This window comes from Microtus ochrogaster, unplaced genomic scaffold (genome assembly GCF_000317375.1).
Source record: "Microtus ochrogaster isolate Prairie Vole_2 unplaced genomic scaffold, MicOch1.0 UNK26, whole genome shotgun sequence".
Classification (NCBI taxonomy): Eukaryota; Metazoa; Chordata; class Mammalia; order Rodentia; family Cricetidae; genus Microtus; species Microtus ochrogaster.
Window position 1 is genome coordinate 4,827,388 of NW_004949124.1, and position 14,788 is coordinate 4,842,175.

A 14,788-nucleotide genomic window follows, 5' to 3' on the forward strand; every position below is an offset into this window, starting at 1 on the left:
GAGAGAGAGCATGAGCAAGGAACTCAGGACCGCGAGGGGTGCACCCACACACTGAGACAATGGGGATGATCTATTGGGAACTCACCAAGGCCAGCTGGACTGGGTCTGAAAAAGCATGGGATAAAAACGGACTTGCTGAACATAGCGGACAATGAGGACTGCTGAGAAGTAAAGAACAATGGCAATGGGTTTTGATCCTACTGCACATACTGGCTTTGTGGGAGCCCAGGCTGTTTGGATGCTCACCTTACTAGACCTGGAAGGAGGTGGGAAGTCCTTGGACTTCCCACAGGGCAGGGAACCCTGACTGCTCTTCAGGCTGATGAGGGAGGGGGAATTGATTGGGGAGGGGAATGGGAGGTGGTGGCGGGGAGGAGACAGAAATCTTTAATAAACAAACAAACAAACAAACAATATAAAACCATGAGGTAATTCTACTAGAATTTACAAGTGTTAACTTTAAATGCAACTCTCCAATATAATCTTGAATCTATTACAAAGCTGTTTCCATTTTTGTCTTAGGAAATGCTTTAAGCTTAATTTTGAGATGAAAGGAAAAGCAGTGTTACCATTTTATCATCACATCTCAAGGTCTCAAAATATGCACTGAGCCAGCTTCCCCAACATATTGGTCTACCTCAAAAAGGCAGAAAAATGTTTTTTAAAAATGTGAATTTTTTTTGCTCAGTAGAAAAGAAATTTTACACTAAGATCTTACACTGTAAGGTGTCACAACATATGACCAATACTAAAAAGTCACTTTTTTTTGTATTGTCACCATACAAAACCAGAAACTAAAAATGAAACAATTCCATTTATTGCCGCACCAAAATGATAACTAAAGCACAAGTATAAAATTCATACTCCCCAAATGACAAAGCACTTTTCAAAAGAATTAAAGGAAGTGTAAATAAATGAAAAGACACTTCACACTGTGCCTAGTTACAAAGACTTGGCACTACTGAGATGGCAATAATGCTCAGATTAATCTGAGATTCAGTACAGTCCTATCAAAATCCCAGCTGGACTCTGTGCAGACTTTCACAAGTTGACCTAAAGTTTAAATGGCAATGCAAGGGACCCACAACAGTTAAGGCCATCCTGCAAAGAACAATGATGTAAATGCCCATTCCCCAGTTTCCAGACTGATTACAGAATCAATATACAAACTGACCAAGGAAATAAAATTAAGAATCCAAAGTACTCCCTCACATCTATTATCAACTTAAGGATAATAAAATGCCAACAAAATTCAATGAGGGAAACATACTCTTTCTAATAAACAGTGGCAGCACATCTAAATATCCTCTTACAAAATAAAGCTGGGCATCAACCTCACACCATATACGAAAATGAACCAAAAATGGATCAAATACCTAAATATGATAGTAAAAGTAACAAAACTCTTTAAGGAAAATATTAGACTAAATCTTTATAATCTTGAATTAGGCAATGGTTCCTTGAATATAAAATCAAGCACAGAAAACAAAAGAAAAAAGATAAATTTAAATTCATCAAAATTTTAAACTTCTCTTTAAAGGACACTAGTGATCCTGATGAGTCAGAGGGTAAGGTGCACGAACTGGGATACGTGAAGATCTGAGCTTAGGTCCCTAGCATCTATATAAAAGTCAGGTACCACCACATGTACCTGCTGTTCAGCACAAGCAGAATGGATGGAGGCAGTAACTACAGCAGAGATGATGAGCTCTGGATTCTCTGAGAGACCCTGTCTCAAAAAGCAAGGTAGAGATATAAGATACCTAAGTCGACAGCTGGCCTCTACAAATGTCACACGGGCAAATACACACATACACAGGCACACAAGACCATACCTCCAGAGCAAAAAGAAAATCCATGGAATGGTGGGGAAATCTGGCCAACCATGTATATGATGAAGAACTTGTACCAAAAATATATTGCAAAAAAAGAAAAAAAAATGTTAAAATAGGCAAAGGATCTTAACAGACATTCTCCAAAGAATCTACACCAAGAAAAACATGAATGCTCAAATCATTTTCATCAAAACAGCACAAACCCAAACTCCAAGGAAAGACTATTTACTCAGCACTCCCAGTGATGACTAGCTAAAAAGACACACAATAGTAAGTACTAGTGAGGAGCCAGAGAAAGCAGACACTTATCTACTACTCTAGCTAGGAATACAAAATAGTACAAGCCATTCTGAAGACAGTCTGTGCATTCAAAAAGTTAAAAACAGAGTTACTGCTTGGTCCTATAATTCTAATCCTAGGGATATAGCCAAGAAAACAAAAGGATGTCTTTACAATATCAGCAGCATCAACAACCAAAAGAAACAACCCTAGTGGCCAACTGACAAATGAAGAAATAAAATGTGGTGTACACATATAAGAGAATATTATTTGACAATAAAAAAATAAGTGTGCCTAGTGAAAACAGTCCAAAAGGACTATATATATGTACATATATATATGAAAGTTTTTTTTTTCTTTTTCAAGACAGGGTTTCTCTATGTAGCCCTGGCTGTGCTAGAACTCACTCTGTAGATCAGGCTGGCCTTTAACGCAGAGATCCACCTAACTCTGTCCCCAAGTGCTAGGATTAAAGGTGTGTGCCACTACTGCCTGGCTAAAATTATTTCTATTTACATGAAATGTTCAAAATAAGCAAATCCATAAAAACAGAATACAGATTAGTGTTTTCCTGGGGTGGGAAGGATAGGAAAGTAACTGCTGATAGGTTTGGCATTTCTTTTCAGTATGATGACAAGATGCCTTAATTTGTGGTGACAGTTGCACAGCCCAACAAATATACTAAAAACCACCAAATTAGTACTTTAAATAGGTGAGCCGTATGGCATACAAATTATGTGTCATAAAATTGTTTTTAAAAAATTATATACATATGTATGTACGTATGCTATCCCCTAAATAGAAAACAGTACCTCAGAAGAGCAATGTCAAGTAAAGGCAAAGGATGCTATGTTATAGATGTTACTAGATGATTCAGCCAGTGGTTCCCAGAACAGTTCAGACTGCTGCATATAAATGTCTCCAAAGATTGGCAGTCCTTGGGTTCTCCAGAGTACCTAATTCTGGGTCTACTAGGGAAGCTAGAGTCGTACCGTATTTCCAAATCAGTCTAATATGCTTGAGACCCATGGGGCTAAGGCCTTTGTTCAATATCTTCATGAGTCTGTGGTATCTGAGATGCTTTGTCCCAAGTATAAATCCTAGCATTTTATACACACTGATTCCTTCACAGAACTCACCTCCTTCAATGAAGAGTCTGAGCTTAGGAAGCGGAGGCTTCAGCTGATCTTGGAAGCCCTCATTTACTTCTCTTTCCTGTACCCATGCTCCTTATTTAAGCCTCACTTTTTGGAGAAGAGCCAATTTAAATAAATAGAATAAATTTCTCTAAAACTTTGTTTCTCAAGCTGGACCATACTGGAGAGTTCATTTTTTACTAATGATTATAATTTAATATAGTCTCTAGACTGTGTCTAGAGAAATGGCTGCTGGAGATTGGGGGTACATTTTATCCTGCCCTAGTGTTTCAATAAGACAGGTATCAAGTGTGCCCCTTTACAAGTGTGCTCTGATTGTCTCGCTGGGCTTGTCTGACCCACTGCTGGGGCTCTCAATCCATCATCACTAGGAAGAAAGTGCCCCCTGGCTTTGCATTCTTCCTCTTGGATGCAGTGCACTGTTATTGCCCCACCCTCACACAGTTCTTCATCAGCTTATTTCTCAAAAGCATTTCTGAGAACTTCACCCAGGGATGAAACATCACCAGAAGAGTGGAATTAACATATCAGCTCTGCTACAGAATTCCCTAAATCTACTAGAGTTCCTTCAGTACTAAAATAGAAGAGTGGAATACGATGAATCTTAGGGCCCTTTCTAGCTCTTAAATTCTCCACTCACCATGCTTGCCAATACTGAAGACAAACACTGTAAATTGTAAAGTCAATTCCAAAAACAGGCTGGAACGCTCCTTCTTACCCTTTCCATCTCAGTGATCTTCCTTGTATTATCTAATGATTTCTCTCTGCCATAGGTTTATTTCAACAATGCTCATTCTGGTCTTAGATCATCAATCCCACGAAACAAGTTTCCATCAGAAAGGTCTATTCTTCTTTCAGTAGCTCCAGGCCAGCGATGTACTCCCCCAATGTCCCTGTGCTGGCTACTTTTATGTCCACTGGACACAAGCTGGAGTCGTCTGGGTTTCCGGAAGGATGCTCCTGAAAAAATGTCTCCAGGAGACTGGCCTATAGGCAAGCCTGTGGAGCATTTCCTGCTTAGTGACTGATGTGGGAGAGCCCACACCACTATGGGTGATGCTATCCTTGAGTAGGTAGGTTAAACAGCAGGCTGAGCAAGTCCAAAAAGCTGTCTACCTCCATGGCCTCTACATGAGTTCCTGCCTCCAAGTTCCTGCCTTGGGTTCTCACCCCAACTTCCCTGAATAATGGTTATAAGCTTATAAGATAAAACAAACCCTTTAGCAATGGTGTTTATTCAAAGGAATAGAAACCCTAGACTCCACCAAATGCACCTATACTTTGTAGATCTGTTTTATGTGCATGCAAACCTCAGCAAATGCCCTTTTCTACAACACATCACATGAACATGGCCTCACATGTGCTTCAGCAGTGCACCTACTGGAATTCTCCCTCATAATCCCACTTTTCCTTCACTTCTGAAGGAGGAAGACAAACATCCCTCCTCCACACAGTTTTCAAATTCCAGGGATACTTCGATGTAACGCTTCTTTGGTTTCTGGTATACGCCTCCCTCCACGGGGCAGATTTCAGACAGGAGAGACTACACAGTAATGCTCAGATCACATCTACTGCAGCTGGGCCTCTCGATTTTAAATGTGGTCAACACCAACCCCATGGTTTCTAAAGAGGCAATTTAACTAGAAAAGTTTTTTTAATCAAACAGAAATTTATGTACAATTATGTACAACAAACTCATCCCACCCCTGTCAACAGTATTCTCACAGCTGTATGAAACTTAATGTAATTCTTTAGGTTTAGCTAGTACCTTGCTGTCTTAGTCGGGGTTTCTATTGCAGAGAAGAGACACCATGATCATGGCAGCTCTTGAAGGAAACATTTAATTGTTGTAGCTCACTTACAATTCAGAGGAACGCCCATTAGCATCATGGCACAACATGGTAGTGTGCAGGCAGACATGGTATTGGAAAGGTAGCTGGTACATGTTGATATGCAGGCAGCAGGAAATAGACTGTCTCACTGAACGTGACTTGAACATATATGAGACCTCAAAGTCTGCCTCTACAGTGACACACTTTCTCCACACCTACTCCAACAATGACACACCTCCTAATAGTGCCACGACCTTTGGAGGCCATTTTTTTTTCACACTACAACACTTACCTTTAAATGGAAGATAGAGGAGTGGGGGGCTTCCAAAGTAGGTCATTAAACTATCAATAGAGTTTGAATGAACCAAAAAATAAAATCTAGAAGTCAAACTGAAAACATAGTTTTAATCAAAAATTAAACCTCTTTGATTAATATAACTATTACAGCATATTTGAATTTGAAAGTGAAAGAAAGAAACATTAGACAAAATGGCACCCGTTCTTTATTAGTCATGAAGAAAACCCAACTGTTAAACAGACTGTATATGCTCTGACAGGTACCATGACCCTTTTCCCCGAATGGTAAGTCTTCTTGCTTTAATTCCAGAAATGCCGGATTTTTTATTACAAGGTTTGGGTTTGGCTTACTACAAAACATTCAGTCTAGTCTTCCCTTGAGGTGACACTAAGACAACAGATGTGCAGTCCAAATCTGCCACTTTTAATTTCCTCTTAAAAAGCCAAGAAACACTCTTCCAACCAGTATTTTGTTGAAGTGTTAGTAAACACTGGAAAAGTGACTGCAGGCATGAACCATCAGGTCAGAACCAAGGAAATGTCTTCAATGTGTCCTTAAGTTGAAGAAAAATTATGTCAACCAATCTGTAGAGTTAATATGAAATGGTCCCAAAGTAAAAATATGATGAAAATCTCTCTTCCTTAACTATTTTGGCACATGAAGAGCTGCACTATTTCACAGACGGGGAAACTACATGTGACTAAGCGATTATCAATGCCAACTTTGTTTTCTTTTCAACAAAGGTCATGAGAGAGAGACTATGGTACTCACATGTAGAGCAGAGGGGTCTGGCAGGAATTCAGCATCCTCTCCAAAGATGAAATCAGGGGGCAGCTCTGGGTACTGAGCATTGAAAATTATGTCCCCTGAAATATAGAAAAATAACAAGATCTTCTTATTCCCTTGCAAATGGACAGTCTGAAGAATGCATCAGAAAAACTTGAAGAAACTTATATTTAGTTTAAGAAACAAATTTGAAAAGTACTTTCTGAATGATTAATTCTTCAGATAAAGGAACTTATAGCCTCTTTGAAATTACCATCCACAATAAGCAATCAAAAAAGTGCAATATACTATGAATATAAATACCCTGGTAGGAAAGCAGAAGCAGCCCCATGCAGCACACACGTTGATTATTTTTACAGGAAGCACAACTGTCCAATCACTGCCTGCTAATGAAGAAGCCTTTACTGGAAACTGATTCTGTATAAACACGGTCCTTGCCTTGTAGAAATTAAATGCACATACCTTTGAAGTAATGGAAAGAGCATCTGGCTTGAAGTCAAATAGGCCTGGTTATATTTTTAGGGTTCCCTAATCACTATTAACTCAGAGACCTTTGGAAGGCTTTGACCACTTACCCTTCTGTTTACCAGTAAACAAGTGAGTGCAATGGTACAGTGGTGCAGTGGTACACCAGTGCAGTGGTGCATTGGTACAATGGTACAGTGGTACAGTGGTACACCAATGCAGTGGTGCAGTGTGTGCACCGGTGCAGTGGTGTAGAGGTGCAGTGTTGCGGTGGTACCGTGGTGCAGTGGTACAGTGGCACAATGGTATGGTGGCACAGTGGCTCAGTGGCGCAGTGCCACAGTGGTACGGTGGTACAGTAGTACAGTTGCACAGTGGTGCGGACATAACAGACCTACTGTGTGAAGCGAAGGAGGCAGTGTGCTCAGCATCATGTCTGCCATTCAGTAAGGTCTCAACAAGTTATAGTGAAGCGCCATGCTGATAGTGGGGATGTTGTTAAAGATAAAACAGGATTCGGAGCCTCAGGAGAACAGTCAAGTTGAAAGGTCCTGTGGTCTGTTTCTTTCTGTCTCCCTATTCAGCCCCTGTGTTCTCTCTACTCACCCACAGCTTCAGTTCTATCTTTCTGCAAATGCGAATCAGCAGACTGGTTTGCAGATGGTCCAGCACACACTGGGCCGTAAGCATTTCATAATGTGTGCACTTCTGGACACACACAACACGGTTGTCAGTCCATTCACTTTTACTGTTCAAAGCGCAAGATTTGCATAATGCTACCCAAAATGAAACATCCAGCTTCACTTTTATATTGAGCCCTTACATCTGTATGCACTAAGCATTTCACATCAGGCTCAGCAAGCATAAAGATGTGATTGTGACAGCCCATGCTCTCATACTCTAGCGCATACACTGTCTCAATAGTTCCTCCAAATAATCTAGCACAGACTGTCCCTGCTGCTCCCAGCTCCATCCAAGTCCAGCTCAGCCCATCCACCATTCATACTTTCACTGAATAATGAACTGAACTTTGCTCTAGAGACTACACTAGGCACTAACACCCAAGAATTTTGCTAATAAAAACTGAAACAACAAAAGAACTCAATCATACCCTATTATAGTACCAGCTGCCCTCCACCCCACAGTATACACTAACCCACAAGAAAATCTTACTGAAGTACTGCATTACCTGAAAACTTGCAACTCAGAAAATTTCATTAATTCTCTCATGTTCAATATTGTAATGACAAACCTTACAAAATGGTTCTTAAGACCTCCAAAATATGATGTTCTTCCCTATTCATCTACCCTTCTGTTCATCGACAAGCCAATACAAAGCATCTATTCTGGCCATTATAATCAACTCAATGCCTTCCAAACACTGTGGCACCCAGGTCAAACAGTTCTCCTCTTGCTCAGTTTACATCGCTCACAAACCCACTCGAATTACCTTCTCCTTCATAGTGCCCTTCCTCATAATCTGCATAACATGATCACTGTTACTTATGAATTTCATCAGTACTGCTTGGATACAACACTGCTTGAGTAATTGATTATAGTCTTATACTGTTTATGGCTCTATTAATTTTAAAAATTACAAGCAGGAGCTACATATGAGGCACCGTGATATACTGTTCGTTCAAAATGACCCATCTAAGGAGGCTCGCATTTTGTGCAGGAGACAAGAACAACACAGAACCTTCTAGACACAACAGGACTGACGTCCATGTGCACTCACAGACTGTGGCAGCACACACAGGGCCTGTAAAGGTCTAAGCCAGACAAAGTCTCAGTGCTGAAAGACGAGTGGACACACCTCCCACCCTAGCCTAAAAGCTGTCTTTCCAACTGATCACCACTCACAAAAGGAAGAAAGAAAGAGAGAAAGGGAGGGAAGGAGGGAGGGAGGGGGGGAGGGAGGAAGGGAGGGAGGGAGGGAGGGAGGAAGGAAGGAAGGAAGGAAGGAAGGAAGGAAGGAAGGAAGGAAGGAAGGAAGGAAGGCAGGCAGAGAATCACCTCTAAACAGTATATTGTAAGTACACATACTAGATCTTTCTACATCTATTGTAAGCATCCAGAGAATGAATGAGTTCTTGTGCTCATTTCATGTCTCTTACAAGGCAAAGTGCAGCTCCCAGAGAATCCATTTTAGAAAGGCTCAGAATATGAAGACAATGGTATCTAAGTGCTGAGGGAGTCTACAGTGACTAACAAGCACAGCAGAGTTTCAGCCAGAGCTTCCAGGAGGACTAAGCTTAAGCAAGGAAACGTATGGGAAGTGGGTACAGATCAAACTATTCAAAGTAATACAACCACCACCTCCTTTACAAACCTTCACTATCATTATCTCCAACTGCCAACAACACCCTACGAATCATAAAGTGCTAAGTCCAAGCCATGGACAAGAACCACTAGAAGAGGCAGCATGAATGCCCACATTACTTATTCTATCCACATATCAGCAAGCATGAATCCTTAGGAAAAGCACACAATTCATTAGGAATGTGTCTTTCAGGCTGCTTACTTAATTACTTTTAGAATGTTTCTCATTAAGGTAATAGAACACAGGCATCAGATGTTTTAGGGAAGCCAAGCTAGAATGTATTGGGAATTGATGCTCAGAAACTAATGATCCTAGAGAAGCTAGGTAACAAGGAGAACACTGAGGGACATACATGGACCCCCTCCTGAAGAGGAAACAGACAAGACCTCCTGAGAAAATTAGGAGTTGGGGGAGAATTAGAATTAGAAGGGAAGAGAGAAGAGGAGGGAGAGGAGAGAAGTGGAGGGATGAGAAGAACATGAGGGAATAGGATGCTCAAGAAATGGGAAGGACAGTGAAGGGAAGAAAGGAAGGAGATATCTTGATTGAGGGAGCCATTAAAGAGCTATCGAGAAACATAGCACTAGGGAAATTCCCAGGAATCTACAAGGATGACCCCAGCTAAGACTCTAAGGAACAGCAGAGAGGATGACTAAACTTGCCTTCCCCTGTAATCAGATAGATGGCTACCTTAATTGTCATCACAGAACCTTCAACCAGCAACTGAAGGAAGCAGATACAGAGAGCTACAGTGAAGCACTAGGCGGAGTTCCTGGAGACCAGTCTGAGAGAGGGAGGAGTGATAATATAAGCAAAGGAGTCAAGACCATGATGGTGATACTCACAGAAACAGCTGACCTGAGCTAGTGAGAGCTCACTGACTCTGGACTGATAGCAGGGGAACCTGCATAGCACCAAACTAGGTTCACTGAATGTGGGGTACAGTTGTAAGGCTTGGGCAGTCTGTGGGACCACTGGCAGTGAAACCAGGATTTATTCCTAGTGTTTGAACTAGCATCTAGGAGGGAATTCTTTTTGAAGGGATACATTGCTCAGCCTAGATATGGGCAGGAGGACCTTGGTCTTGCCTGGAAGTGAAATGTCATACTTTGTTGACTTTCCCTGGGAAGCCTTATTCTTTCAGAGGAGTGGATGAGTGGTGGGTGGAGAAGAAGGTAGAGTGGGAGGAGGGAAGGGAGTGGGAACAGGGATAACTATATAAAATGAAGAAAGATTGCATTTTAAAAATTCTTAATAAAAAAGAAACTAACATGCCAAATTCGAACGCTTGGAGCAGCAGGGCTCAGTGGAAAACCACTTGCCCAGAATTGATTCTATTTCAGTGTTGTACTGGAGGCTTTAGCCAGGGCAGAAAGGGGGGCTAAAAGGGATCTACATTGGGAAACGAAAGGATCCAAAAGACATCTTGCCATAGGTGATATAGTCCAGCAAATGATAAATCTTAGCAAATCCATGAAAATACTATATGAACTAAAAAGCATTCTCAGAGGTTTCCAAACACAAGATAAATGGAAAAAAAAAAACAACTCTACTTCTGTACACTAGCAAGCAAAGAACAACCCAAATTTAAGAAAACAATTCCATTTACAATAGCATCGAAAAATCTGCTTAAGAATGAATTTATGGATGAACTTTATACCCTGGAAACCATAAAAGAATGTTAAAGGAAATTATCAAAGGTCTAAGTAAATGGAAAGATGTCTTCATGTATCAGAATACTTAATGTTGCTAAGGGCAACACTAAGCAAGCTGAGCTACAGAGTCTCTGCAGAAACTGAAAGGCCAATTCTAAAATTCATATAGAGATGCAAGACTTCCAGAAAACAAAAAAGAATCTTGAAAACAAGGGAGAGACAGAAAAGAATGTAAGGATTCCTAGTTCTCAATTTCCAAAGCTGTTTCGAAGTCACAGAAACTCAGGAGTGTGATAGTGGGTATCAACAGACATCAACCAGCAGATTCAGACTGCAATTCAGTGTTCTTCAGGCATGGTGGCTACATGACACCACATCTTTAAATAAGAAAATAAATAGATAAATAAACAGATGGATACAATAGATAGACAGATAGATAGATCAATAGATCAATCGACCAACAGATAGATAAATGCTTTCAATCTTAAGGTCATTTGATTCTTCAAAGAGCTACAAGGTAATTCAATTCCCCTCCACACACACAAAAAAAAGTCATTTTACTTCCTTGCATCCATTAGGATAGCAACTATTACACACAAATACACACACACACACACACACACACACACACACACAAAAGTAACAAGTGTGGGGGAAGATGAAGAGAAACCCAAGCCCTTATACAGTGTTGGTATGAGTGTAAAATGATGTTACTGCTATGGAAAACAGAATGGAGGCTCTTTTAAAAGTTAAAACTAGATTACCCTATGATCCAACAATTCCACTTCAGGGAATATAACAGCTCCCACATTAAAAATAAGGGATCAAAGACGTATTTGTTCATGGCAGCATGATTCACAACAGACAGGATGGAAATGACCCAAGTGCCAATCAACAAATAAATGAATAAAAACATGTCACACAATGGGCTACGATTCAGCCTTAAAAGAAAGACATGGATGAACCATAAAGACATTGCATCAACTTAAGTAAATTGAAAGATAAATACTATTATGCCTCATAGGAGGCAGAATGGTGGTGCCAGTGGCTGGGGAGAGGGGACAGCAAAAGTTTCTATTTAATGACATCAAGTGTGTTTCACACAGTGAACAAGCTCCATGACTGCATCTAGTAATACTAAACAACACTTAAACTTTACATCTAGAGGCTGGGTACTGTGACACACACTTGTAATCCCAGCCCTTTGGAAGTTCAGGTAGGAGGATTCTGAGCTGGGGCCAGCATGACCTAACATCACTGTGAGGACAACTTGGACTACATAGCATGACCTTGTCTCAAAAGTCATAATTAAAAAAAAATTAAATAAATCTGCTAAACTGGGTGTAGAGCAGAACACTAACTGGACTTGGGAGCCTGAAGCAGGAGGATTGTAACCCTGAGGACTCTGAGGGTTCCTACTGCTGTGACGAGACACCACGGCAATGCCACTCTTATAAAGGAAAACATCTAATTGAGGTTGTGGCTTACAGTTTCAGAGTTTAGTCCATTATGGTGAGGGTAGTGAGCATGGTGGCTGGAAGTATGGTGGTGTAAAGGCAGACATGGTTACTGGAGATTCTCCATCTTGATCCAAAGGCGACAGAAAGTTAACTGCCTTTCTGAACATGGCTGGAGCATATATGAAACCTCAAAGCCACCTCCACAGTGACAAACTTTCTCAAACAAGGTCACATCTACTCCAACAAGCCACATCTCCTTACAGTGTCGCTCTCTTTGGGGACCATTGTCTTTCAAACTCCACAGTAAGCTACACAGCAAGCTCCAGGCTAGCCCAACCTCCATAAGATACTGCCCCACCCTGCGAAGAAAAGAATATATTTAGGGGTGAGAGATGCTCAGTAGTAGAGTACTAGCCACTTGCCTAATGTAGGAAGCTCGGAGTTTTAACTCAAGCACTGCAAAGAAACTTGTTTAAGACAGCAAAGCATGTACCACTCTTTCAGAGGACCAAGCTCAGATGCCAGTGTTCACATTGGGCAGTTCTCAGAACCACCTAGAGCTCCAGTTTCAGGGGATCATACACACTTCTCTAGTCTCAGCCAGAACCCACACACAAGTGGCATATACTCATGTAGATCAACACCTATATGTATAAATAACAATAAATTAAAAACATTTTTAAAGTATCTTTTCAACAAATATTGTTGAGACAACTAAACAAGCATGTATGAAGTGGGCCCCGATTTCACACAATATAGAAAAACTAACACAAGTAGGGCAGTGGTGGCACACACCTCTAATCCCAGCACTCAGGAGAAAGAAGCAGGCAAATCTCTTTGAGTTTGAGCCCAGCCTGGTCTACACAGTGAGTTCCAGGACAGGCTCCAAAGCTATACAGAGCAATCCTGTCTCAAAAATCTAAAAAAGAAAAAAGAAAAAAAAGAAAGAGAGAAGGGAAGGAAGGAAAGAAGGAAGAAAAATTAACACAAAATGGACCCAAGTCCTAAAAGTAACAAGAAAATGAAAAAATTACTAAAATTACCGAGGAAGGTTTAAGAATGACTCCTCAAAGCACTGAGTCGTTAGGGCAGTCGTTTCTGCAGAGGTTAGTATTAGGGATCAACTTGACTAGAGGAATAGCGGACAAGGGTTTAAGTATGAGTTGAGGGTGTTCCTACAAGTATTTGTCCACAGGAGGCATATTAATCTGAGCAGCCTAAGGCAGGACTTAGCAGGACTTACAACAGCATCCTCTGGGGTCTCTAGTCATTGGCCTCACCCTGAGAATGGCATCATTGGCATCTCCAGTTCTTGGGCTTTCTAAATGGGCCTGGGTCAATGCTCCAGGTCAGGATCCTGCAGCTACAGTGGATAGACAGTCTGTCGTAGAACTTGCCAACCTTCCTGTCACATGGGTCCCTTTTCCTCATAAATCTCCTCTGTGAATCTACACATTCTTCTGCTTCTGACTCTAATCTGTTGAAGCAAACTCTGAAAGTTTCTTTCACCCAAAAGCAAATCAAGCAACACCACCAACAAAAGAAAAATCAGACTTCATCAAAACTAAAAGCTATTGTCCTTCAGAGAACAGTATCCAGAAAGTAAAAAACCCATAAAATGTGAGAAAATTTGACAAACAACATATTTTATAAGGAATATACAGAATATACAGAGTGGCATATAAAAACATGCAGACTGTATAAAGGAAACTAACAACTCGGTAATAAAAGGCCAACCCAAATTTTAAATGGGGAAAGGCTGTTACAAGATGTTTGTCCACTTACAAGTGCCAAAAAGCCCATAGATGTTCGATGAGACACCAGGGAGAGGTATAATCAAAATCAGAATGAGATACCATGGCGCAGCTCACTAGGATGCCCATAATAGAAAAGATAGAGGATAACAAGTAATGCAGAGGCTGCAGAGGAACTGACACTCTATAACATAGCTAGCGAGATGCAAAATGATAAGCTGAATGGCCTGGCAGTTCCTCAGAAAGTTAGATATGGAGCTACCCACTGGACCCTGCAGCTCCTCTTAGATACCCAAAGAGAACTAAAACCACGTCCACCCAAAAGCAGGCACATGAATCTCCTACCAGCATAATTCACAAGAGCTGGAAGCATAAACAACTAATGCCCATTGACTGAAGACAGGATAAATAAAATATAAAGCAAGAGGGCAGAGAAAGAAGAGGGGAAGAGGAATATACTTAATTATTACACATGATACAATGTAGGTGAAACTTTGGAATCATTACAGCTAAGCTTTAAAAACCATGGGGGTCACTTGTATTATTACTCTACAGCTCCATTTATATGAAATGTTCAAACTACGCAAATGTAAAGACAAATGGAACTTGGTGACTGCCTGAGGGTAGGAGAAAAAGTGAATGCTAGCATTTAAGTTTCCTTTTGTATGATGGAAATGAAGAATCAGTGGTGATGGTGGCACAGTTTTGTGACTACACTGGAAACCGCTGGATCATACACTTTAAAGGGTGGATTGTATGGTATGTGAATTAGAGTCAATAAAGCTGCTTTTAAATCTGATGCAAAAAACTGCCCCACTTTCAAGAAACACGATCTTAAAACAAATAAATTATAAAGTGTTTACTGAGTGGTTGTGGGTAAGTCTATTTTTTGTAAATAAAATCATGTTGAAAATGCAATTTTAAGAGTTCTACTCTTTTTTTTT

General features: G+C 40.6%; 1 protein-coding gene across 2 annotated transcripts in view; it reads right to left on the minus strand.

The window, feature by feature from the left end:
• The window catches only part of Babam2 (BRISC and BRCA1 A complex member 2), a 375,365-nt gene that overhangs the window by 282,605 nt on the left and 77,972 nt on the right, over positions 1 to 14,788 (minus strand). For both annotated transcript variants that reach the window (XM_005367962.3, XM_026789694.1), the window contains exon 4: positions 6,173 to 6,267. In XM_005367962.3, the coding sequence (XP_005368019.1) occupies positions 6,173 to 6,267 (95 nt within the window). The remainder of the gene's footprint in view (positions 1 to 6,172; positions 6,268 to 14,788) is intronic.